Here is a 27157-nt window from a genome sequence, read left to right on the forward strand (position 1 = left end):
TTTGTGCTTCCATATAGTGATTGTCTTTAATCTTGTGCAGTGTTCTACTGAATTGACATGCTTCTCTAATGTTGGACTTAAAGGTTATTTCCAGTTTTACACTTTTGGGAGAATGTTGCAAATGACTACTTTAAATAGTTTTTTCAGTCTTGTCTTAGATTAGTTTCTTAGGATAGATTCTCAAGGATGGGAACAATGGTTCATTCAGTCATGACATTTTTATTAAGCAACTATGATGTGCCAGGCAGAGTGAAAGGCTGACTTGATTTGCTTTGACATTCTTTCCATTTGTTCTAGACAGCTACTTAATTAGTTAAGTTGACTATTAATTGTCCAGCCCAATAGATCCTTGCTTCCTCATTACTCATGGTGAATGTTTAGGAGTACTAAGTAAAGCATTGTAAGGAAGGCAGAGCTAAAGAAGTGGCATTGTGTGGCTAAGTGACATGTACATGCCTTTAGAACTCTTTGCTGTTTGGATTGCTTACACAATTCAGCATTGTTTTGATGTGATAATAATTGAGAAATGAAGCTTTGACCAAAAGAGAGGCTTAGAACACTGTGCAAAGCTAAGCATCTTAGGTTAAATAACCTAGGCTTATTTAAATCAGTCAAAAATTTAAATTGAAATTTGGTTAAAGCAAAAACATACAGTTGTATTATATATCCAGAACTTTATTTTGTGAACATTTATTGGAAGACTCATATGTGCCAAGAAAACAAATGTGAATATGACATTGCATACTCCTAATTAGTGGGAAGAGACAAATATGTAAGCAAGTATTTGCTGCAGCCCAATATTTCCTCACCGTGAAAGAGTTTGAACGTCAAAGAATACAGAGGAACAGAAGTTTCTGTGTCTTTTTACCCAAGTTTTTTTTTTTTTTACTACAGAAAGTGTGTTTCTTTTCTCTCTCCTTTCTCTTTCTTTTTACAAATTAATTTTTATTGGAATGTAGTTGTCCTTCCTTCTGTGTTTTACTTCTGCATCTTGTGGGAAGGAAAATAAAACTTGTTACAGAGTACAATAAATATGAATGACGTAGCTGAGAGGAAAACTCAGCTTCTGCAATAAACGTGTAGTTGAATGAAGATTCAAAAGCAAGCAACTAAAGTCACTGGTTTCTTTGTAAACATAATTTCTAAAAATCTTTAGAAGGGACGAAAGTAAAGTAACTGTGTGTGCTATACATGCTGTAGTTAGTCACTGCAAAAATATTCTAGAATGATAATTTTATTTTTCAGTCATTTAAGCTAAAGAAGAGCAAAAGAATTGGTCTACCCACTCTTTTAGAACACTGGGGTGGAGCCTGACAGCTTGGGTTCAGTCATAACTGCTGGTTACTAACGATAACCTCAGCTTTCAACACCTGTGCTTCTATTTCCTCAATGGCAAATTGAGGGTAATGATAGTACGCACTTTATAGGGCTTCTGAATCCAGTAGATTCTGCTCTAGAGGAGGATCTTGGTCCTCCTTAAGCAGCATTTGCTGTTTGGTCATCTTTTTTTCCTTAAGACACTCTTTTCTCCTAGCTCTTAAGATCCTCAAACTCAAATCTTTTTTTTCTCCTACTTCCCACTCCTTTCCATTTGTCTTTCTTGTCTCCCTCACACCCATGTCTGGTTTCTAAATGTTGGGTATCTGAGGGTCCTTTCCCTTCTTTCTGTTTATTCCTTTCAAGAAGATCCCTTAATCCCATGGTTTCAAATATCTTTACTTGCTGATGAGTCTGTATAGGTCTCCAGTCCTGACCTGTCTGCCTCTGAGGTTACAGGTTCATGTGTCTGGTTGGCTCCTGGATATTGCTCTTTTAACATATTTCTAACTGGATCTCTGGATGTCCCCACTAAAGCCAGCAAACAAAGGAAACATTTCCCTTTCCCAGTCGTTTTCATCTTGGGTAAATGACCTTACATCTATGACTCATTCATTCTCTAGTCTTTCCTTTCGTTTACCCCATACTTCCAAGGCAGCAGCAAATACTACCTCCAGAATATATTTGAATCAGTCTATTTCTGTCTGCTCTGCTAGCCATCGTCATGTCTTGCTTCTTTCATAGGCTTCTAACTTGCCCCCCTCCTGTCTGTTCTATACGTAGCTGCCAGAGAGATTGTTTTAAAAGTAAAAATTGAACTGTATCCTTTTTCTGTTTAAGATCCACTAATGGCTTCCCACTGCACTTAGAGTAAAATCAAGTCTTTCTATAGCTTACACATCTGAGTTCAGGAACCATATGTGGAAGAAAGAAGAAAGAAAGTCATTCAGTTGTGTCCGACTCTTTGTGACCCCATGGACTGTAGCCTACCAGGCTCTTCCATCCATGGGATTTTCCAGGCAAGAATACTGGAGTGGGTTGCCATTTCCTTCTCCAGGGGATCATCCAGACCCAGGGATGGAACCTGGGTCTCCCGCATTGTAGGCAGACGCTTTACGCTTTACCATCTGAGCCACCAGGGAAGTCCAACCATATCTAGAAAATAGGGATAACTGTGACTTTAAACTAGAGTATAAACTCCTGAGGGCACAGATTTTTATCTAGTTCATTCACTTCTATTGTCCCACTGCCCAGAACAGTGTGTGTTCGTAATGAGCATTTAACACTTATTTGTTGAATGAGTAAACACATTCAGATTATGTGAGCCTTTCTTTTTCCCTCTTTCGGAACAACATATTATAGTCTAGTATTTTCTATATTATATAGAAAGTTCAGCAAAGGCTTCTGGTACAATATCTACCCATCCCTGCTTTGTTTCTTTTGTGTTTGTTTGTTTGTTGGCCCTAAGGCTCCAAGATCTTAGTTGCCCAAACAACTATTGTACCCTTGTGCTCTGTAGTGAAAGCTCAGAGTCCAAACAGTTGGACCACCAGTGAATTCCCTCCCAACCCCTGTTTTATTTTTTAAATCTGAGGATGCATTTGAGTCATTAGGAGAGGATAGAAAAGTAATAGAACAAGAAACGGAAATTGGAAGGAACCCTGGGAAGGTCACTGCAAAATAGTAGCAGCAGCATTTAAAAAAAATAAACATTTTACCATAGAAATCTTGGATTATGTGCAGAAATAGTAGAATAGTATCATGAATTCCTATCTCTTCATGGCCCACTTTCAACAGTTGTCAACTCATGGCCGTTCTTTGAGCCTCCAGGGTTTAATTTGGAAATTTCCTGTGGTAAAAGAGTACCTGGTTTATAGAAGTTTGTATCACAGATACCTTACCCTGGTCATTGTTACTATTTTACAAACCAGCTGAGAGCAGATTAGATATGATTGTAAGGACTCTAGGTTCTGAAACATTTTTTCCGATTTGCTTTCTGTAAATGCCTGAAATTTACCATTAGTGTGACTGTAAACCCGCAAATTGTGAATAAGCCTGAGAAGGGAAATACATGAAGCCCATTAGCAGTTATTTGTATTTTAGTGTAAATTGATTAATGAGAAGCTTGCTTGACTGGAAAGGAAATGAAGCACAAGCTTTGATGGAAGGCATAAAATCACAGGGGCCTGGGGTGGAGATGGCATTGTAAGCACTAGGAATACTGTTCAAGAGGGTGGAAGGTACTGCTCTATTTCCCAGCTTTTCTTGGAGCTGGTCCTGGCCTCAAAGCTGGGTCTCCTTCCAGTTTGGTGGTGTTCTTGTCATCTGGGTTCCTTTTGACTGGCCGCAAAGACCTTGTGTAAGGCTGCCAAGGAGGTGATTCCATTCCAGCTAACTCTGCTACTTGTTTATTTTTAGGTATCTTGCAATATATTCAGAACTCTTCCTCCTAGTGACAGCAATGAATTTGATCCAGAAGAAGATGAACCTACCCTTGAGGCATCGTGGCCACACTTACAGGTACTTTGAGCTAACATTTGTTCTAAAAGAAAGATCCATTAATCCATGAGCTCATTAGCATGGGAATTCTTTGACAGCCTTTATTCACCAAGAAATCAGATTAAGTGTACATTACTGGAAAGCTGGAGAATGCTTTTTATGTTTCTTACTCTTGATAATTGGATGCCCAAAGAATAAAATAAAAAGTATTATAATGCTTTAGGGTGGCCCCTCCTGGGTTGCACACTCAGCCAGCAGTTTTTATTAGTGTTTGTGATCTTCCCGCTGGAGCCTCAAACAAGAACAGAACTATTTCACGTTAATATTAGTTAGATGTGATTAGGTCACAGAGTACATACCTCATTTTCAGCAGTTAGGTACCCTGGGGACTTTGAATGCCTGTCTTCATGATAACCACGAATGCGTTTCTTTAGCCTGGAAGGACAAAAACAAATTGCATTAGCTGTTTCACAGTGTCGTAAGGAGGAGCAATAGCTGAGAAAAAGCTTGTGTGAAGGCCAGTTTTGCTCTGTTGCACTGAGAAGGCCATGTTTTCCAATTGCCCTCATGTGCCAGGACAGATGAGGATCATCCCTGCATCTTCTTTCCCAGCATTAAGCCCATTTGTACTGTGTTGAGTTATCCACACCAGCCCTTCACCATCCTCCTTCCCTGGCTGCCTTCTTTCAAGACCAGACTTTCTCAAATGAATAAAATGAGGAAATGTGAGTACAGTGAACCTCAAGGCCAGTTTTTCCATTCAGTTAGGTTGTTCTCCAAGGCTGGGTAACAGCTAGTAAGGAGGGAGGGAATGATGGAGAAGAAATATGACCTTGTACATTTTAACCCGAGGCAGAAGCCACTGTGTCTTTGTAGCAGTGTGCTTATGGTTACTGGTTGACTTTCTGAAGGGCAGGAAACTGTAGCAGGGAGAGAAGGCCTAGAGATATTCTAAGGGTTTATTTTTTATCCCTGCTTCAGAATTTTTGACATACATTTGCAACTTTCCCTGTCCTGCTTTGGCAGCTCAAGGTTGCTGCAGATATATATGTAATGCTCTTTCGCCTAGTTATATGGAGAGCTTTCAGGGCTGTGTTTTCTCAGCTCTCACCTAGGCATGTCATACATATATATTCCTGCTGTGATTGCCAAGTGGAGTAAATTAGTTAAAACCCTATAGTTGATTTAATCATCTTAGATGCTTGATTTTTTTTTAAGGTGCCAGACATACTTTCTGCAGTCTGAGAAATTTGGGAGACTATTTGTGCTTTTCGTGGTGGATCCCAGATTGTGACCCCCCCAAAAAAGCAATAACTCTTTTGAATGGATGAGTGATTTGTCATGTCTTATTCTTCATGCTTGGCATCAGGTCACAGAGGTGCAATATCGTCTGGAAGAAATTTAAAAAACAAACAAAAAGAGATAATTTTCTCAGAAAAGTCCCTCATCGTGTAGTAGAAAAGACAAGGAGGGAGATGCCTTCAGAGCTTCAACTTTTGTCTAGTCTGCATTCTGCAGAAGAGACAGTAGACCATTTTTACCATTTGCAAGAGCTTTTGAATACTCTAAATTATGATCACCATAGATATAAATTTCCCCTAAAGTATGATAAAGTTTAACTCAGTATTTCAGTTAATCCTTCCTAAGCTTAATGACTCTATAAAACGTGGGACTAAATTAATTTCTAAAGCTATTAAGCTGAATTCCACCACCACAAATGTCAAGCTTACACCGTGTCATTAGTACAGAAGCATTAACCATTAGTTCATCTGAAACTCTTAAAACCAAAGCAACAGTGAAGACTGATGCTGAAATCTGTGTCCTTGGAGAGCTAAAGTAGCAAACTGTGTTCCAGAACAGTCTGGTTTCATCTCTGTTGACACGTGTTTCAGCCTGTAGTCCTCTCAGCCCTTCTTCAGCTCAGGGGGAAACATGACTTAGACTGGATCAGGTTCCCCGAAGACTCAGTCATAAGGAATCTGCCTGCTAATGCTGGAGACTTGGGTTCAATCCCTGGATTAGGAAGATCCCCTGGAGAAGGAAATGGCAGCCCACTCCAGTATTCTTGCCTGGGAAATCCCAGGGACAGAGGAGCCTGATGGGCGATAATCCAAAGGACCGCAGAGAAGTCAGACGCAACTGAGCACACACAAACACACAAAGAAACTTACATGAGAAAAGATTCTAAAAAAGAGTGAATGTATGTATATGTATATCTGTATATGTAACATATATATGTTATATATGTAACATCTGTATCATCTTGCTATACACCTCAAACTAACACAACATGGTAAATAAATTATACCCCAATAAAATTTAAAAAAGAAAAAGAAACCTCTTAAAATTGACAAAGCAGCCTTCATTCATAGCAAAGGTCAAGTCAGTAGGCACTCTTGCCTTCACTCTCTTTGGCTTTCTGGATGCCTTTGTACTGGTTCCTGACTTGTCTCATGAATTCTGTTTTCTTTGTGCATTCTGACTCCATGAATCAGTCACACTGAAAGACCCTAGATGGATGTTTCAGAAATCTCCCTTTCTGTCCATGATGGGTCTCTCTTGTTGCAGTGATCCATCACTACTATTCAACATCTTACTTTATGATTGATCAGACAACTGATTTTTCCTAACCCAAACTGCATGTTCTTCAACCTTTTCACTTTTTCGGAACTCCAGCATTTGCAGTGTGCTGCTGCTTCTGGACCACATTTTACAAGGAAACACAGTGAAGTTGCTCAGTTGTGTCCAACTCTTTGCAATCCCTTGGACTGTAGCCTACCAGGCACCTCTGTCCATGGAATTTTCCAGGCAAGAGTGCTGGAGTGGGTTCCCATTTTCTTCTCCAGAGGATCTTCCTGACTCAGGGATCGAACCCAGGTCTCACACATTACAGGCAGACGCTTTACCGTCTGAGCCACTGGGGAAGCAAAACACAGGAAGTTCAGTTCAGTTCAGTCGCTCAGTCGTGTCCGACTCTTTGCGACCCCATGAATTGCAGCACGCCAGGCCTCCCTGTCCATCACCAACTCCCGGAGTTCACTCAGAAAAGTGTTTATTACCAAATCTCTGACAATAATAGAAAGTGAAAGTGAAGTTAATCATGTCCAACTCTTTGAGACACGTGGACTGTAGCCCACCAAGCTCCTCCGTCCATGGGATTCTCCAGGCAAGAATACTGGAGTGGGTTGCCATTTCCTTCTCCAGGGGATCTTCCCGACCCAGGGATCGAACCCAAGTCTCCCACATTGCAGGCAGATGCTTTAACCTCTGCACCACCAGTAAAATCACACTGTGGTTGTTGGGTGGTTGGCTGTGTTTTTGCTCCAGAACACTTGGATTTTAATTTTGGCTTATACAGTATTACTCATAACAAATTATGAATCTTTGAGGATATTTAAAAATAAGAAAAAATGTTAAATCTACCCTATATGTTTTGTTTGATGTTTTCAACAGTATCTTTTAAAAGATACCGATAACAATTGGTATCTGGCATCCCATGGTTACCATGGTTATTCTTTGCATATTTTTTGAAATTTGGTCTGTATTTCTAGTAGAATATGATTTTGTAGGACTTCCATTTACAATTAAGGGGTTATTTGTAATGTTTTACACTTGAGACTGAAAATCTGGAATACTTAAGGGTAAAGCATCTGCCTGCAATGCAGGAGACCTGGGTTTGATCCCTGGGTCAGGAAGATCTCCTGGAGAAGGAAATGGCAACCCACTCCAGTACTCTTGCCTGGAAAATCCCATGGACGGAGAAGCCTGGTAGACTATAGTCCATGGAATCACAAAGAATCGGGCACGACTGAGCGACTTCACTTTCTACGTTCCTTGGAGAATTCACTTACGTGACCTTGAAAAGTAATTTATTCTCCCTAGTCCCTAGTCTTTTCCTTTAGAAACTCAAGGAAGATTTTCGATTCTGAGGTAAAATTGGTAAAAAAAGAGAGTATGCTTATTAATAAATGTGTCTGAAGTATTTCCACCAAACTTTTTTAAACCATAGCTGCTTTCAAGAAGGGAGAGGACACTTTGCCAATCCCACCAGAAAGCCCTGCCAGCCCACAAGTCAGGCCTGGAAGATGGAAATCTCTCCATTCTGTGGGAGTCAAAAGAGAGATGAAACCCTCTTTCCTGAGTTATTTGAATAATGCTGATGTAAAACTATTGGTAAAACTGTAAGTTGAAAGATTAGTATATTGAAGAAAAGAACAATTCTAACAGGGCATGTTTGAACTCGGGCATTAGTATGACTAGAAGTACTACTTGGCAGTGTTCAGATCACAGGGAGGAAGTTTTTCTGAATCTAGACTTTCAGAGAGCAAAACAGAATTTAATAGAAAATTAAAATGCTAATGTAAATGTAAAATGCTGATGTAAGTGTTATCTTAGAGTCTAAAGTCACAAGATCCCTATGTGACACATTTAGTTTAGTGGTATCTGCAGACCATTAGGGGGATCCTGAGATGAGATTTTCAGTGGCCTGCAAAGTCAAAATTAGTTTTATAATAATACTGCTTTATTCTCTCTCTTTACTGTGTTGGCATTTGCCCTAATATTTGTAAAAACGATGGTGATTTCCTTACTAGCACAAATCAAATGTCAAACTGACTTAGTAGTTGCCTTCTCTACTGCCATGCACTTAGAATTTTAAAAAATCCAATTTCAATTAAGAATGTCCTTGAAGAGCAGCAAAAATTATTAATTTTATTAAATCTGGACCTTTGAGTACACATTAAAAATAACATTCTTCATGGTGAAATGGAAAGTATGCATAAAGCCTGCTGAATCAAGCATTTGTGTGATTGTCTGAGCTGCAAGTTAAAGTAACTATTCATAAAGTATCATTTTTACCTGAAAGAATACTTGACAAACTGTGATTGTTCCGACTTGGGTATTTAGTAAATGTTTTCTGTGAAACAAACAAAGAAAACAATTGTTTTCCCACTGATAAAATTAGAGCATTCAAGCAAAATTTAGAATTAGAATTTTGGAAAGCTTGTGTCTATCCTTTGGAAAATTTGTATCTGTCCTTTGTTTGTCACCTTGAGCTTTATAGCTCCCCAAAGCTTCAAGACTTAAAAAGAAATTGAAGATATTAAGGAATGTTAATTCCTTGGAGATATTAATGGAGATATTAAAGACTTTTATTGATACTGTGTAATAAAATGTGTCAACATTTACAGTAACTCAGTGAACTAATGTTTTCCAGTTGACCAATGAATGATGTTAAGTAACCATGAATGGGTAAATATCATCCAAAGTGCAAGATAGATGATTGGAATTTAGTGTAACAGTGTGAAAAATTCATTGATATGGTTTCAGATTCTTAAATGCAGCTTTAAGAAACGACTGTCATTCTGGTATAGTATCAAAGAGTATCCACAATTATGTAAAACAAAAAACTGTGAAAGTACTCTCTCTTTTTCACAGCAGTAGGTTTGTGTATAACTCGACTTTCTTGATATACTTTAGCCAAAGCAACATATTCTAACAGCTTGAAGATAGAGGCAGATAAGAATCTGTCTTCTAATATGTCATTAAAGAGATTTATAAAAACAAAAAACAATATTCCTTTTCATAGTAACTTTTTTGAAAAGTAAAGTTTTTCACAAAAATATATTAGTTATGTTAACATGTGATGTGTTTTATTCTGAATAATAAATATATTAAAATATAATTTTATAATTATAATACATTTATAAAATAAATAAAAAGATATTAAAATTTCTGTGTTTATTTCTACTTCTATATCTCATGTAAACAAAAGCGTTTTAGAGTCTTCAGTCATTTTTCATTATAAAAGGGTGAGACTAAAAAGTTTGAGAATCCTGTTTTAAGCGGTAATGACAGTAGTAGTATGTGTTAGCCACTGTGCAGGGGCTTTATGTATATATTATCACATTTAATGTTAGGGATTATCATTTGCATTGTGCAGTTGAAACAACAGACTAGGGTTACACAGTAAGGAGTAGAGTTAGGTTTTCAAACCGGTATCTGTCTCTTGAAAGTTCTGGTTTTAACATACTGTGGTATATGTGCTACACCAGGATTTAATGTATACTTTAACATAGGTTTATTTTGTAAAGCGTGTGAACAGTGATCCCACACTGTTTATCAGAAGTTATTTGAGGTTGACTCTGTGGATGAGAATATTCTTAACTCTTTGTGAATGAGAATATTCTTAACTCTGCGGATGAGAACATCCTGACACGCTCTTATATATTGTTGTTGCTAGAGGAGCTTAAATTTCCGTAAACTTTCTGAAAAGAAATTGGTAATGAATGTTGATAATCCTGACATGTTTGGATATCTTTTGATCTAACAATTCCCCTTTAGAAATATTTTCTCATGAAATAATTTAACAAGTGCACACTGATATATGTTATATAAGGTACATTGTGGTGTAATTTAATAGAGTAGTAATTTAAGAACTATTTACATGTCTAAGCAGAGGGTATTGGTAAAGTAATTATGAATAATGGAATTATTTATTATAAATTATCTATAGTGGACTATGTTTCTGGCTACTAAGAATGGTGGCGTAGATATTGTTGGCACAAATTGACCACAATATATTGTTTAAATGGTAAAGATAGTTTGAAAACTATATTTTATATATGTGTATATGTGTATGTATATACATACATACATATATTTATAGTACATTGATATGTTATAGAGCTATAAGAAAATTGGTAGTTTTATACATTAAAATGTTAACAGTGGTTAACTCTGAATGATGAGATTTAGGGAGGTTTATATTTGCTTTCTTAGGCTGTGCTTCAGATTATAAATTTAAAAAGCTAAAAATCATAACAGCAACTGTGAGCTGCAAGAAAGGCTAGCACTGCTAGTTGATTGATATTAAAACACACTAAACCCCTGTCAGTTTTAGTATTAGAGCTTTTTATGGTTTTTAATACTGTTCTCAGTGAATTATAGTCTGAAATTAACAATAATCCATTTCTTGCAGCTTGTATATGAGTTTTTCATACGGTTTTTGGAAAGCCAAGAATTCCAACCCAGCATTGCCAAAAAATACATAGATCAGAAATTTGTATTACAGGTAAGTATATTCTTGTCATTGTATGTATTTGTTTTTCAGTTGATAACACTTTATCTCATTTGCTGTAGATGTTTGTTAAAAAATCTTACGGTGACAGTTATATCAACCCATAAACAAATATATATATACATAAATTTATTATTGCCCATTAAAAGTAACAGGTACCTCTTTAATTTATTGTACTGGAAATTACATTTTAAACAACAACAAATGCTAATGCCTAAATCCCTGCAATTTTCTTTCTTAAAATGTAATTATAAAGGAATTTCACTTATATAACTCTAGTTTGTGACTCTTTATATAATTTGAAAACTTCTATTTGCATAAGGATTTTAAACTATTTCACGCATCTGTTAAAACTGAGTAGGCATGGTCTAGAGCATAAGTAAGCTTTAATAAGTAATCAAAGTCAGGGTACTAGTAAGCTTTCATAGCTAGGAAGTAGCACAGGTTAACACTTAAGATTCCCTTGAAGAGATTAACTGTCACCTATCTGTTTGGAACTTCCTACATATTTTTCTTGAATGTCATTTTACATTTTATAATTATGGATCATATCTGTTTACTCCAGACCTGAAGTACGTTCATGGTGCTCTTGTTGACAGTCGTCTGTAAAAATGGATACTTGAGCCAACTGGTGTATGGATTATTGTAGCTTGCTTCTCTCTAAGTGATTAATGAGATGCCTTATGTAGAAAAAAATAAGTATCTCCTAGTGAGTCAATATTGGAGAAAGCAATGGCAACCCACTCCAGTACTCTTGCCTGGAAAATCCCATGGGCAGAGGAGCCTGGTAGGCTACAGTCTATGAGGTCAAGAAGAGTCGGACACGACTGAGCGACTTCACTTTCACTTTTCACTTTCCTGCATTGGAGAAGGAAATGGCAACCCACTCCAGTGTTCTTGCCTGGAGAATCCCAGGGACAGGGAGCCTGGTGGGCTGCCGTCTCTGGGGTCGCACAGAGTCGGACATGACTGAAGCGACTTAGCAGCGGCAGCAGCAGCAGCAGCAGTGAGTCAATATGCAGAACTTCAAATATAAAACATTCCTTTGGCAGGAAATTGATCTTCTGTGTCTTACTGGATAAAGGTTGATGACTCAAGTAATGACCTCATTCCCCTTTCTTAAATTAACACCTTTAGAATTCTGGACATATGAGGCTGAGCAGTTTTGGAAAAGTGAGATTTGATATTTGTTGTTCAGTCGTGTCCAACTCTGTCACCCCATGGACAGCAGCATGCCAGGCTTCCCTCTCCTTCACCATCTCCCAGAGCCTGCTCAATCTCATGTCCATTAAGTTGGTGATGCCATCCAACCATTTTGTCCTCTGTCGCCCCCTTCTCCTCCTGCCTTCAGTCTTTCCCAGCATTTGATATTTAGAGAGATAGATAACTAAGTAGATTGATGGTTCACTGGGCAATAGGTAGATTGGTCCAGGTCCTTATCCCAAAGAGGTAAAATGCATTTCAGGCAGAACAAAAAACAAAACGTAACAGATCTGTGTTTTGTGTTGGAAAGTCCTTGCATTTCTACAGCACTGTATAGTTGTCAGAGCACCTTTATATGCATTATTTAATTTGATGTATATAATAATCTAAAGCAGATATGGCTATGTTTTATGCCCATTTTGTAGATAAATAAATCTGAGGTCTAAAAAAGGCAACCAGATTCCCCACACACATGTTCTGTTCAGGTTTCTGTCTCTTACACCATGATGCCTCCCTGTGAGTCCCTTCACTATAACTTGGAATGACTTCAAGGCAGGAGTAGCCCCCATCTCTCAACACTGATGAAATGATAAGGTTCTCTTTTATTTATGATGAATTAAAGTGCCCAAGAAGATCAGATAATTATTCAGCAGTAGACACTGTGTTTAGTTGACATGGAAACAGTAAATCCTGCAATCTTACTATGAAAGTCAGTGCTTTACTTACATGGAAAACACGCAGGGCCCAGTCAGTGTGCTCTCCGTGGTCGATGATACTGATGATAATAAAGCTCCTAAAATTAAAACATCAGAAAAACCCAGACTTGGAAGGGACATTTTGGTTTGTCTCTTCTAGTTCTTTATCCATTGAATCAGTTTCCTTTGAGACCCTGATGAGGGGTAACCTCTGCCTGCTCTTTTTCAGTGAGGAAGGGCCACATACTTAGGCAGGTTCTTCCCTTTTTGTTAGAAAGTTGTTTTTTGTGTTGAATCTCCCTATACCTCATATGCCTTTGGCCTTATTTTAGAGTCCCTTAGTGTATCATTAGCCCAGGCATAACCTTTGAGGTCCTAGAACACAGCTTTTGTATTTACCCCTCACCACTTTTTCTCTAAAGCAGCAGTTACAACTCAGATGCTTGTAGGCTTCAGACAATAGGAGGCAGACCAGCTGTTACTGAAGGGAGTTTTGACTATACCTTTTTCATCAGTTCTTGCTAAATAATGTTTTTTTCCAAGAGAAGTTGTTTTCTCCCCAATTTGTTTTTTTGGTGAAATTTTCTGTTAGTTTTAAAATCCTATTCAGAGTGAATTAAAGCCATCTGCCCAGCTGTCAGTGTTCGTTCTCTGCTCTAGACTGAGTCCTTAGTATCTGTCTCATTTGTTAGTTTTTGAAGTCTTCGACATGTGTCCATTTGTCTTTAAGGATGACATCTATATCTGAACACAGAGCTCTGAGCTCGGTCAGTCCAATGGAACTTAGAGTCGGGGTCTGCATTCCTTGTCTGGATGCTAGGGTTCTTAAAGGAGTCCTCTCATTAGCTCTTCTTGCTGTTCTATGACACTGTTAATTTAGGTTGATAAGCTTATGGTCTTAACTGACTTTTTTTTTTTTAACTTTTTTTATATTGGGATATAGCCAGTTAACAATGTTGTGATAGTTCAGGTGGACAGTGAAGGGACTCAGTCATACATATACATGTATCCATTCTCCCCAAACTCCCCTCCCATCCAGGCAGCCACATAGCATTGAGCAGAGTTCCATGTGTTATACAGTAGGTCCTTGTTGGTTATCCATTTTAAATATAGCAGTGTCCAAACTCCTTAACTATCCCTTTTCCCTATCATTCTCCCTGCCGCCCCCACCACAGCCATAATTGACTGACTTCCAATTTAGTTTCATGCATTTTGTCATAAGCCCATTTTCATTTTCCCTGGTTCTTGTTCGTTTTGCAGTTAGCTTTTCTATCTTGATATAGGATCTCACATATATTCCTAGGGAATATCTTATCTCCCAGCCTTCTGAAGTCTTTCTGGGTCTTGATTCTGTCATCAACCGTTTTCACTCTGCCTTCCATCTGTATCACATTTGTGACTTTCTAAATATGCTAGCTATTGGCTTCATTAAAGCCACTGATTAAAATTGTTAAACTAGGCAGGATGGAGGATAGAAGCCTGTGGCGTGCCTTTAGCAACTTCCCTTTATTTTAGCACAGATTCATTAATCAGCAGTCTTTGAATTCCATCCTTGAGCCAGTTAGAAATCGACAGTAGAATTTCCTCCTCCTCTGATTCCAAATTTTTGTTTATAAAGAGAGTCAGAGAGAGATTTCATCCGATGCAATGGTAAAAGCCAGGACTTCATGTTTACAGGATTCCCCTCCTCTGTGGGCCTTGGAACTTTATCATAAAAAGGAAAGCTGGAATTCTCTGGCGGTCCAGTGTTTGGGATTCCTGAGCTCTCATTGCTGAGGGCCCGGGTTTGATCCCTGATCAAACGTCACCACTGAGTGGCATTTGAATGTAGTCATGTGACTCAAACCATTGCATCGTGTTAGAGATGAGCTGTCATTCTATCAGCTTCCATCTTCCATATTACCCTGTTCATTCATGTTGGTAACCTGTACAATTGGCCTCCCGTTCCTTTTCCTTCCCTACGTTTGCCCAGCACCTTCTCGGAGAAGGGACTCAACTGTCTACCTGCTTCTGACATTCCTTCCTTGGACCTTTGGCCCCAACCTGGGACCTTCTGGCAATGGTGAGCCTTTTGGAGTTTGAGACATTATTGCTGAGATTCTGTCCTGTTATCCCCTGTCCCACCCTCCTTCCCTCTTCCTCTGACCACCAAGCCTTAACCGTTCTTGAACTGGCAGGTCCTTTGTACGTCTGTGCTCTGTTGTCAGCTTATTCATTTTGCACACCCTCGCTTTTCTCTACCCCACGAACTTGCATGGTGCAGCCTGGTTCTAGTGTGTTTCTCTTGTGACATGGAAATTTTTTCCCTTTTGCAAATCAGAATGACACTTCCCTTATTCCTTTTCTTTGAGCAGATATCTTATTCTCTGTGAATTCTCATAGATCTCAGAGAGTTTTGGTGATCTTAATGCAGAACTTTTTTATTCAGTTAAACATAATTTATTCTAGTTACAAGATTTATACTTTTGGTAGTAGCTAGCTAGATTCTTTACAGTCTGATTCCTCCATCCCCTAAAGCAAAATAAGAATTGGGCTATTTTAGAATGATGTAATGGAAAGAAAGCTAGAAAGCTCTGGATTTGAACCCTGACTCTCCTGTGTATCTACTTATATTTTAGGAGCTGAGAATATGACTGTGGCATAAGAAGAAACTGTATTCAAACCCTGGCTTTTCTGCCTACTTGCAATGTAACTTTCAGCAAGTTAATATACTTGCTACCAAGCATGGATTTCCTCATTCATGACATAGGGATAATGGAATAAGTGAGATACTGTTCGGTAAAATAGAATATACCCCAAATTGACAGCTGTTAGATTTTCTTAATTGTATTGGCACTACAGATACGAACACAGGCTCCTTACCTTCAATCTTAAATAGGTACTGAAAACTTGTGCAGATTACTGACTGTTCTGAGCCTGTGTTTTCTTCAGTAAAGTGACAATAACAGTCGTCTCTCTTATAGCAAGTTAAAACAAAGTAGTAGGCTGTTATGATGCTAAAATAATGTGACTTACATAAATGTCTGCTAGTATCATATAGGAGGCCTAATATTTGCTCATTAAGTATGAATTCCTCTTTTCACATCCTCATTACATTACCTGTCCACATTGGCAGAATATCTTATTTTTCTTGATTCTAATATTAGTTTTATAATTTCCACCTTTTGAAATAATTTAAAAATTTATGAGAAACTTATAATAAAAATTTACAAAGAAGCCTTGTATAAATGCAGAAATGTAACATTCCAAGGTGGGAAGGCTTGCCATCAAAAAAATGTCCATAGAATCTACAGATTAATCTGCACATTTAGTGCACTTCTAATTAAAATTTCAGTGTGTGTGTGTGTGTGTGTGTGTGTGTGTGTACACACACTTCAGTAGTGTCTGATTCTGTGCGACCCTATGGACTGTAGCCTACCAGGCTTGTCTGTCCATGGGATTCTCCAGGCAAGAATACTGCAGTGGGTTACCATGCCCTCCTCCAAGGGATCTTCCCAACCCAGAGTTCAAACCCACATCTCTTACGCATTCTGCATTGGCAGATGGGTTCTTTACCACTAGCACCACCTGGGAAGCCCCAAATTTCAGTAGTTTCTTTACTTGAAGATTTCAGAGTTCATGAAATAAAACATTTTTGAAAAAGGAAATTAATGATACTTTATTAGACATTAAAACATACTATGCTACTGCTACTGCTAACTTGCTTCAGTCGTGTCCAACTCTGTGCGACCCCATAGATGACAGCCCACCAGGCTCCGCCGTCCCTGGAATTCTCCAGACAAGAACACTGGAGTGGGTTGCCATTTCCTTCTCCAATGCATGAAAGTGAAAAGTGAAAGTGAAGTCGCTCAGTTGTGTCTGACTTTTCGTGACCCCATAGACTGTAGCCTACCAGGCTTTTCCGTCCATAGGATTTTCCAGGCAAGAGTACTGGAGTGGGATGCCATTGCCTTCTCCGAAAACATACTATAAAGGTATATTAATTATAAAAGTATGGTATGGGTACAGGAGACTAGAATATAATAGAGATTTGGGTAGAAAAGACTTTTTCTTGTTAGGGCTTCCCTGGTGGCTCAGATGGTAAAGAATCCACCTGCAATGTGGGAGACTTGGGTTCGATCCTTGAGTTGGGAAGATCCCCTGTATGCCATAAAACTCATAAAAATGCACAAATGAATAGATAGGTACCTGCTACTGCTAAGTTGCTTCAGTTGTGTCCGACTCTGAGCAACCCCATAGATGGCAGCCCACCAGGCTCCTCTGTCCCTGGGATTCTCCATGCAAGAATACTGGAGTGGGCTGCTATTTCCTTCTCCAATGCATGAAAGTGAAAAGTGAAAGGGAAGTCACTCAGTCATGTCCGACTCTTTGCGACCCGTGGACTGCCACCTACCAGGCTCTTCCGTCCATGGGATTTTCCAGGCAAGAGTACTGGAGTGGGGTGCCATGAAGAGGAGATCTGATGGTATTCTCTTAATGCAGATTGTGACTGAGCAGTTCCATGAGAAATAGATATGTACACAAAGCAAAATATACAGGGATAGTGAATGCACCATTGTTAATGATTATTAGAAAATTGGAAACAGTTTGAAAGTTCCTTAGTAGGGGGTCAGTTGAATAAACTGTGGACATTCATTTAACAAAATATAGATCACTGAGTAAAAAGAATGAGATAGAGTTACACAGGATCTGTTTTTAAGTGGAATATGCACAGTGTGGAACAATAAAATATTGTGAACCTGAGTCTGTTATTTTAGAGAAAAGATGATTTGTCTATGCAATAAAAAGTGTGAAAGGAGAGACAGTACATTTTTGTTAATTATCTCTTAGGGTGTCAGATTATGTATGATGATCTTTACTTTTTAATTTTGGTATTTCTCTATTTTTTCGTTTTAAAGTATGAACATGTATGTTGTAATTAATAAGAAGAGTCAAAATATTTCCATTGCAACTACATTCTCATTTTGTTGCCTTGCATTTTTCATAAATGTCAGCTGATTCTGTGTATTAACTTTCCTAAGGCTACTTTTATAAGACTGGGCCATTCTTTTACACTTAACATTTTTTATGTGTCCATCCTTTTATCTTCTGTGTATGTCCTTTTAAAGTCTGAATTTCAGTGGAAAGCTTCCTGTGTTTCCTAAAAAGCCTCTTTCAGTAACTCTTTTTTAATTGATAATTCCTCAGCAGGAAGCAAAATAGATTAGTGGCTAACTATGAAGAGGTTTGGATGCAGGCTCTGCCATTTTCTAGTGTCTGACCTTGGGCAAATTACATAACCGCTCTGTGCCTCAGTTTCTTCCCCTGGAAAGTAGATCCAAAATATCCATAAGATAGCAATTAAAAGGTTGTTGTGTAGATTTAAAAAGTATATTCATGTGTAAGTATGGGGAATAATTTCTGAGCACTGGAGCTATACAGTAAACGTTACACTGCTGCTGTCACTACTGTTTTGTTAGGATCACCTCTTGTTTTGAGAAGTTTCTTTGTGATTATTTTCTAGAACAGCCTCAGTCCCCAGAGTTATATATTAGTTTGTGATGTCTTACCTAGCATGTTACCAGTTTTTTGAGATTTAACTTTTACCAATCTGAAAAATCAAAAAGCCCTCTGGACTCTGCTTGTGTGATTCTTCTTTGGCTGTTGGTTTGCTTGTTTGTTTGTTTTTTAAAGATGTTTAATATGGTCTCTTGTCCTTGAATTCTTATCATTTCCACTTCACCAGCTGATTTCTTCTAGTCAGTGTTAGAAGTAACTGGTGCCAGGAACGTGTACTTTTTTAGTATGTAAGAACCAGGGAAAGCACATTCAAATCTTCATAGAGGCCAGACAAGTGATATAGAATGTAGTAGTCTGGGTTTGACAGAGAGGAGTTGATGGAAACAGTGGTGACCCCGAGAGCTTGGACCCTGCTGCCAGTCCACTCTGGTCAACTGCTGGCTAATTGCTAAGTGGGCCAAGTATTGCTAGATTCTTTTGATTTTTTTTTTTTTTAGGAAAACCTGGAAGTCTAGATTTTTTTGTGGGCCAGTCAGAAGTATCTGTGACTTGTACCTTTGAAGGATCTGCTGTTTTTTTATTTCAGAATGGACTTGTTGTTCAGTTGCTAAGTTGTGTCCAACTCTTTGTGACCCTGTGGACTGCTGCACGCCAGGCTTTCCTTTCACTATTTCCCCGAGTTTGCTTAGACTGACGTCCATTGCATCAGTGATGCCATCCAACCGCCTCATCCTCTGTTGCCCCCTTCTCCTCATACCATCAATCTTTCCCAGCATCAAGGTCTTTTCTAATGAGTCAGCTCTTCAAATCTGGTAGCCAAAGTATTGGAGCTTTGGCTTCAGCACTAGTCCTTTCAGTGAATATTCAGGGTTGCTTTCCTTTAGGACTGACTGGTTTGATCTTCTTACTGTTCAAGGGACTCTCAAGAGTCTTCTCCAGTACCATAACTCGAAAGCATCCATTCTTTGGCACTCAATCTGCTTTGTGGTTCAATTCTCACACCTATAAATGGCTACTAGAAAAACCACAGCCTTGACTCTGTGCATCTTTGTCGACAAAGTGATGTTTCTGTTTTTAAAAATGCTGTCGAGGCTTGTCACAGGTTTTCTTCCAAGAAGCAAGTATCTTAATTTCATGACTGCAGTGACTGTCCACAGTGATTTTGCAGTCCAAGAAAATAAAATCTGCTACTATTTCCACTTTTTCCTCATCTGTTTGCCATAAAGTGATAGGACAACATGCCATGATCTTAGGGTTTTTTCATGTTGTTTTAAACCAGCTTTTTCACTCTCCTCTTTCACCTTCCTTCAGAGTGGCTTAGTTCCTCTTTGCTTTCTGCCATTAGAATAGTATCATCTGCATATCTGAGGTTGTTGATATCTCTCCTGGCAGTCTTGAGTCCAGCTTGTGATTCATCCAGCCTTATATTTTGCATTATGTACTCTGTATAGAGGTTAAATAAACAGTGACAATATATAGCCTTGACGTACTCAGAATGACATATTAACTAGCTTAAATTTCATACTAATTTTTGTTAAATCTAAGTTTACATAACCTTTAGCATTTGTTATGTACTTAATCTAAATCTTTACATAAGGAAGCTGTCAGAGACTTCAAAGATAGTCGATTGATTACATGGTGCACTTGTTTCCAGGGTAATGTTGATTTTCGACTTAGGTAACTTTTTAAGCTATAAGTGTGTGGGCTTGCCTAGACTTATGAAACAACCTTGTCTGTTCCCAATAAAAATAAATTTTACCTGCGTTAGTTGGGCAAATGGTTCGTTTATGACGCTTCGCACCCCCAAGACCAAAAATGAATCACCAAACCTTGAATTATTTCACTGGGTGGGTTATTGTGGCAGGAATTGAGTAGTGAATTTCTAAAGACTGCTTTCAACCACTCTGCAAGTCTGAAAAGTAGTCAGTGGTTGCTAAGAGACATACTATTCAGGTATCTCCATAAACATATGTACTTTTGGAGATGGCTGGCTAATAACTTGTTCCTCACATGTGCAGTTATATTTAGCTGAAAGGTGCTGTAATTTTCATGCAAATTATGCAAATCTCCCAGCCTGTCCTTGATAGTGACCTTTTGTTATTGTGTTTTAAAAACTGAAGACAAATTGGACACAACATAAAACCAACTTGTGAAAAAATTTTAGATTCTAACATGAAATAAAATTCACAAACCTTGAATCTCAGCCCTAATACAAAGAACTATTTTCTAAACAAGTTCCTTGAGTGTGTCAAAATGTTTACATTTATCTCTCAGAGTCTTTAGCAAATAAAACTTGAGAGTTTATTTCTACCAGAAATTTTATCAGATAGCCATTACCAGTGAACAGTAAATTACCGTATCTCATCTGTCCAACCTGTAACTCAGAAACCTAAAAAAAGGATTTTACTGTTCTGACTCCTGCATCCAAAGCCAGCTTGGTGGGGATGCAGCTCATGCTGGGGCAGAGGGCCCTGTGCTTAGAAGGCACTTGTTCATGGTTTAATGCTTTGCTGTTCTTGTCTTGAAATTCTTAACACTTTTTGAGCAAGGAGTAAGGCATTTTCATTTTGCACTGGGCCCACAAATTATGTAGCTAGTCCCTGCCTGTATCCCACTAAGAGCATCGTTATGTGGCATAACCACTCTTTCTTGAGATGCCCACCAGATTGATTGTCTTAAAATTTTAAATCACGGGGTTTTCTTGAGTCAGGATAAACGCTTGAGGGAGAAAGAACGGGCTTCTCTACTTTGTAGGAAAAGTGCTGAAATGAGGAAAATAAAAGCATGTGACTCGGTGGAGTTGTTCATGTTAGTATGACTTATATCTTTGAAATTTTTGTACTGAGTTACGAAGTTCCTGAAGTCAGAATTGCTACAAGCTTATAATGTAAGCTTGTGCTCACTGTACTTGCATACTGACTGCCCCATAATTAGTGCATTTCATATGTTGGTCCTCTTGAGTTATGATACATGGGAGTCAGGCTGCCGCTGGCTCTTGTTTCTTGGTTCTTGGCTCTTTTCTCCAGGTGCATTTTTACTTGATCGAGGTGAAGGTATTAGGAAGATAGTATTTTTTCATGTAGCAGAATTTGTTGTTCAGTCACTCAGTCATGTCAGACTCCTTGCGACCCCATGGACTGCAGCACAGCAGGCTTCCCTGTCCTTCACCGTCTCCTGGAGCTTGCTCAAACTCATGTCCATTGAGTCAGTGATGCCATCCAACCATCTCATCCTCTATCTTCCCCTTCTCCTCCTGCCTTCAATCTTTCCCAGCATCAGGGTCTTTCCTAATGAATTGGCTCTTTGCATCAGGTGGCCAAAGTATTAGAGTTTCAGCTTCAACATCAGTCCTTCTAATGAATATTCAGGGTTGATTTTCTTTAGGATTGATTGGCTCGATCTCCTTGTAGTTCAAAGGACTCTCCTTGGAGTCCATCACAACAGCTCAAAAGCATCGGTTCTTCTGCGTTCAGCCTTCTTTATGGTCCAACTCTCACATCTCTACATGACTACTGGAAAAACCATAGCTTTGACTATACAGACATTTGTTGGCAGAGTAATGTCTCTGCTTTTTAATATGCTGTTTAGGTTTGTCATAGCTTTTCTTCCAAATAACAACATAGCAGAATAGCTTAAGTAAAGCCTAACATGTAGAGATCTGATTTTAGTTAGGTTTGAAACATTTAGAATACTAATTTCATTGATTATACTCTTTTCTTTACATGAAATAGAGCTGGGCAGTTGCTTCTTTATTGCAGAAGAGGATAATGGCTTTTTGTTTCAAGTCTTTTGCTCACACTTTATAAAGAAAAATAGTAACTCCTGCCTGATCCTTCCCCAACCTAAAGTCTCATTCCCTGGAAGTAACCACATTCAAGTAGCTGTTCCCTCGTATGTACCTCAGTACTTCTAAATAGCGTTCTTAATGTTGTTTCTTGATTGTTTAAAATCTGTTCCTACTATAAGCTATTACATGTCTGCCTCTATATCTCCCTCCTGTCCATCTTTCCAGTACAGTCAGAAAATTTAATTAAATCAAATTGTAGTATTTTACAGTCAAACAACAGGACTGTGTACATGTTGTTCAGAGCAGAGGCACACAGTATGCCATAATGACGTTTGTTTTCTTGTAGGGTTTTTTTAACCCCCTAGAATTAGTGATTTTTCACTTGCCTGCTTCCTTTTGTAGTGGTCACTAGTTCACCCATCAGTTCTTCGAGAGTGTCACACAGCTCTTAATCTGGCCCACACTGGTATCTAGTTTTTTGTCTTTGTGTTTTCCTTGGAGGCCGCCTTCCCGGAGCCCAAGTCATCCTGCTCTAGGTGGCACTTTTGGCTGTGTCCACCGAGGCCATCCTGGGGCTTCCCTTTGCCCCTTTCTGACTGTGTCTTTACTTGCTTCATTTCCGTTCATTTTGGTGGCTACATCCTCTAGGTGCTTCCGAGGAAAGCATGGATGGGATGTACATTTTTCGATACCCACTTCTCTGAAAATGTCTTTATTCTGCCCACGTAACTTGATTGACATTTTGATCTGCTGGTTTTCTTATCTTCTTTCTTCTGTATACTCTATCATTTGGTTATACTTTCAAGCTAGATTTGCTCACTTTAATGCGCCAGACCTGTGAATTTCTAAGCGTGCTATTTTATCTCCTGAATATTCATCTGTAATAGCATTCTGTTTTTGTTTCAAAGATCTAGTGGATTTGTTTATTTTGAGGATGTTGCAGATTCTTTTATTTTCAGTTTTTTCCGCTCTTGCGCTGTTTCCTCTGGATTCTTTATGATTTTTTGGGGGGGGTTCTGTATCTTTTATGTTAGAATCTTTGGTGATCTTAGACTATATTCGTAGTTGTTGTTTAGCTGCTAAGTCGTGTCCAACTCTTTTGTGACCTTGTAGACTGTGGCCCACCAGGATCCTCTGTCCATAAGATTTCCCAGGAAAGAATACTGGACTGGGTTGTCATTTCCTTCTGCAGAGGATCTTCCCAACCCAGAGATCAAACCTGCGTCTCCTGCGTTGGGAGGCAGGTTCTTTATGACTGAACCACCAGGGAGGCCCTATATTCATAGTTAACACGTTAGTTTTTAAAAGAAGACCTCTTAGAATCTGTATCTCTGTGTGTGTGTGCATGTGTGTGTGCATGTGTACACACATGTGTAAGTGGGAAACACTTGGCATCTTGGGCAGAGGCCTTGCCACTTAATTGAGAAACCTTCAGATATTAGTATATCTGTAGCTGTTTCCTCTTGGGACTGTCCATTTCCCCCATAAGGAACTTTCTAACCTCCTGCCTCAGTCAGAACTAAGAGCTTAGTCAGGGAAGGGCCTGGCAAAGGTAACGCTCTTCAGCATGCAGAATTTTATTAAATCCCATTGTTTTTAATAAGTGTTTTACTTCAGCCTATATCTGATGTCTTTAAGACTAGACTTGCTCGTTTATTCTCTCCAGGCCTTGACTGTAAATCTTCAGTAAACTGCATGGGACAGAGGATCTGGGAGATCTTGTTACGCTTCCTCCAAACTTTCAGTCAGTTCTCCTGTTTCTAGCTCCTCACAACCTTGCCATCAAATATATCTGGTGCCTTCAGTTCTTATGCCTTTTAAGGGTTCTCTGGTGTGAACTGGCTTGCTTCTTGTTGGCTTCCCTCCCTGCTGGCAGAATGGAAAAACACTTAGCAGAGTGGAGAAAGAGGAAATCTAAGATAGTTACCTCTTGCCATCCACTTTCCATCCTTGAGAGGTGTGCAGATTTGTCTGATCTGCTCCCCACTCCTCTCTGCCCGGTGGATTTCTTGCATTTTTATTCCTTTACTCTCATTTCAGGGAGTGTTTAAGAAGACAGAGGTTCAACCCCTCTAGTCTAACTGACAGACCCTGACTACCTTTTGCAATTTGTCCTTTATGTTTCACTGTAGATTTATGATGAGGTTCAAAGGAGTTTGTTGGGCTAAGTCACTGGGCACTGGTTTTATAAAGTGGGAGACAGCATGTTGACAGGTGTGTCTGTGCTCTGTAATCACCTTGGAAACTTTCCAGCTTCATTTCTTTGACAACAAGTTGCCTGTTACATTGTAGAGAGCACAGTCTACCTAGGCATTTACAGATACTGGATTATATTTTTCATAGCTTTTTTATGTGGGGAGTATTTGGAAGTTATATATGACTATGCACACAAATATTACTTGGTTTGGGAAATTAAAACTCATCCCACTCCCTTCTTTTTGGGCCTACACACGATTCTACCTTTTCTTTTGCCTCCTATATCATGAAATCATTGAGTGTGTTCCGTAGCGCTGCAGAAAAGTAGTTTGTATACTACAATTCATCTTTCTCAAAGAACATAGTATATATATATTATTTGTGCCTTTAAGACTGGCTCAGGTTAGGTGCCTGGTAATACATTTTCTTTGAGGGCCTAATGAAAACGCATTGAAGTGAAGTCACTCAGTCGTGTCCGACTCTTTGCGACCCCGTGGACTGTAGCCCACCAGGCTCCTCCATCCATGGGATTCTCCAGGCAAGAATACTGGAGTGGGGCGCCGTTTCCTTCTCCAGGGGATCTTCCCAACCCAGGGATTGAACCCGGGTCTCCTGCATTGCAGGCAGATGCTTTAACCTCTGAGCCACCAGGGAAGCCAATGAAAACGTATTAGTTAAGTAATTTTTGTTTAATTATTATATGTTCATCAAACTCTTAAGATTAACAGTACATAAGCATGGTTGATTCAAGTTTTGCTAGCATTACACCCCCTCAAACCTTCTTCTGTGTTAGTTACAAATTACTCATTGAGCCTTTTTGCAACACTTAAAAATAGAAACCAAATTAAAAAATAGAACTCAAAGGTTACTTATTTCTGTTAACACGGAATGGAATGGGTCAGTTAGAAATCTGTCATTTTCTGCAGGTAGAGGTAAGAAATAATGAACCCATGGAGCCTTTTTTGCCCATAGGGCTCACATCTTTCTTTTACTGTTTCCTGTGGAACTGTGTAGTTGACTTTCTCATTGCTTTCCTGTGGGCTCCAGGTTTGTTGGTGTGTGTGTGTGTGTGTGTGTGTGTGTGTGTGCACACGTGCATGTACCCAGCAAAGGAGATGGTCATGGTCCCTGGTATATACAGAGATTGGTTGATTGACTGGCTGGTTGATTGTATGACTAAGTAAGCAGAGAAATGGCAGGTATTTTAACCACATCTTCTGTTTGGATAGGCTGCAGGCGAAGGTATGTACTATTGAATCTGCCATGAACACTTTCTTCACCTCTGGCTCCAAATTTTTACATGGATGTCACTTCGTGTAGAAGTCTTACCTGATCACTCCACTTCTCTCAACTAGAGTAGATGTTGCTGCTGTGTATTTATCTAGTATCCCGAGTCACTTGCCATGTATTCCTCATTACACTAGGTTCTGTAAAAGCAGTGTCTGTATTGCTCATCATTTTGTCCCTGACACTGTGCCCAGTGGCTGGCGACATGCTCATTTGAAATATTCAATTTTTGAATGGATGGACGGATGACATTGTACAGTCAAAAATTCTGTCTGGCTCACTGCTCAGTTTTGAAGACTGTTGTTCAGTTTGTGGTTTTTTGCCCTGTAACTCTGTCTTTTGTTCAGACAAAAGTAGATGATTTATTTGATTACTGCCCACCAAGTTCTTCTGCTGTCAATCCCAGCCTCAGTCTTTAATTACCTGAAATTATGTTTAAGTGTGTCTTGACAGCTTTTTTTTTTTTTTGGTAATTGGGTAGTCTGCATTCATTTGTATGGTATCTATACGCTCATGAAATGTTTTGCTATAAAGTTAACATTAGAACTATGAGTTCTGTTTTATTGCAATGATAATGAAGGTATGAAGAATTAAAATTCAACCCAGTCTCCAAGTTTGTTCTTCGGGTAGAGGAATATTCCTATTATCATTAAAAAAAAAAAAAAAAAAAGCAGTCTTACTGAAATATGATTCATATACTGTAAAATTCAGCCTTTTAAAGTTTATAATTTAATGTTCAATATATTCTACAGAGTTTAATCATCACTGTCATATAATTGCAGAACACTTTCTATCATTTCAAAAACAAATGCCATACTCATTAGTGGTCACTCTTCATATACTTTCTGTCTCTACGGATTTGCCTATTCTGGATATTTCAGTGAAATCATACACTATGTGGGCTTTTTGTGTCTGGCTTGTTTTGCTTGGCATGATGTCTGAGAGGCGTGTCCATGTGGTGACGTATTTCAGTACGTTATCCCTTTTCATGCCTGCATAATGTTCCGCTGCGGCACACTTTGTAGCAGTTGATGGGTATTTGGGTTACTTTACCTTTTGGCTGTCGTGAATCGTGCTGCAGTGGACATTCATGTGCAGGTTTTTGTGTTGCCATATGTTTTCAGTTCTGATAAGATGTGATCTTATCAGCCTTCAGTTATTGTCTTTAGATTATAAATGATTGGAAGCTTGAAAAATGTTATTCATGTATAACATACATACGGAAATCATAAATGTTCACACCAGTGAGTATTTATAAAGTGAACATACCCATGTAGTAAGATCCAGGATCTCAGAAGAGAGTGTTGCCAGTGTTTTGGGGAACTTTTTGATGTTTGCTTTGGTTTAGGGTATCTCAGTTTACTTGTATGCTCTGGGAGAGCTGAAAGCCTAGCTGTATCTTTGAAACATAAGCTCAGTGAATGGCTTATGCCACAAAAGTGTGGTGATTGAAATAATGGACTCTAGGGTCCCGACTGCTTGGGTTCAAATTTTAGTTCTACCACTTCTCATCTTTGTGCCCCAATTTCCTCTTCTTTAAAATGGGAATAAGACCACCTTATAAAGAGTATTAATGTAAGTAGGTTGTTTAGAAAA

General features: G+C 38.8%; 1 protein-coding gene across 2 annotated transcripts in view; it reads left to right on the plus strand.

The window, feature by feature from the left end:
- PPP2R5E (protein phosphatase 2 regulatory subunit B'epsilon) overlaps positions 1-27157 on the plus strand; it is a 156721-nt gene that overhangs the window by 108983 nt on the left and 20581 nt on the right. For both annotated transcript variants that reach the window (XM_005685955.3, XM_018054081.1), the window contains exons 4-5: positions 3736-3837; positions 10796-10888. In XM_005685955.3, the coding sequence (XP_005686012.1) occupies positions 3736-3837; positions 10796-10888 (195 nt within the window). The remainder of the gene's footprint in view (positions 1-3735; positions 3838-10795; positions 10889-27157) is intronic.

Source organism: Capra hircus, chromosome 10 (assembly GCF_001704415.2).
Source record: "Capra hircus breed San Clemente chromosome 10, ASM170441v1, whole genome shotgun sequence".
Lineage (NCBI taxonomy): Eukaryota > Metazoa > Chordata > Mammalia > Artiodactyla > Bovidae > Capra > Capra hircus.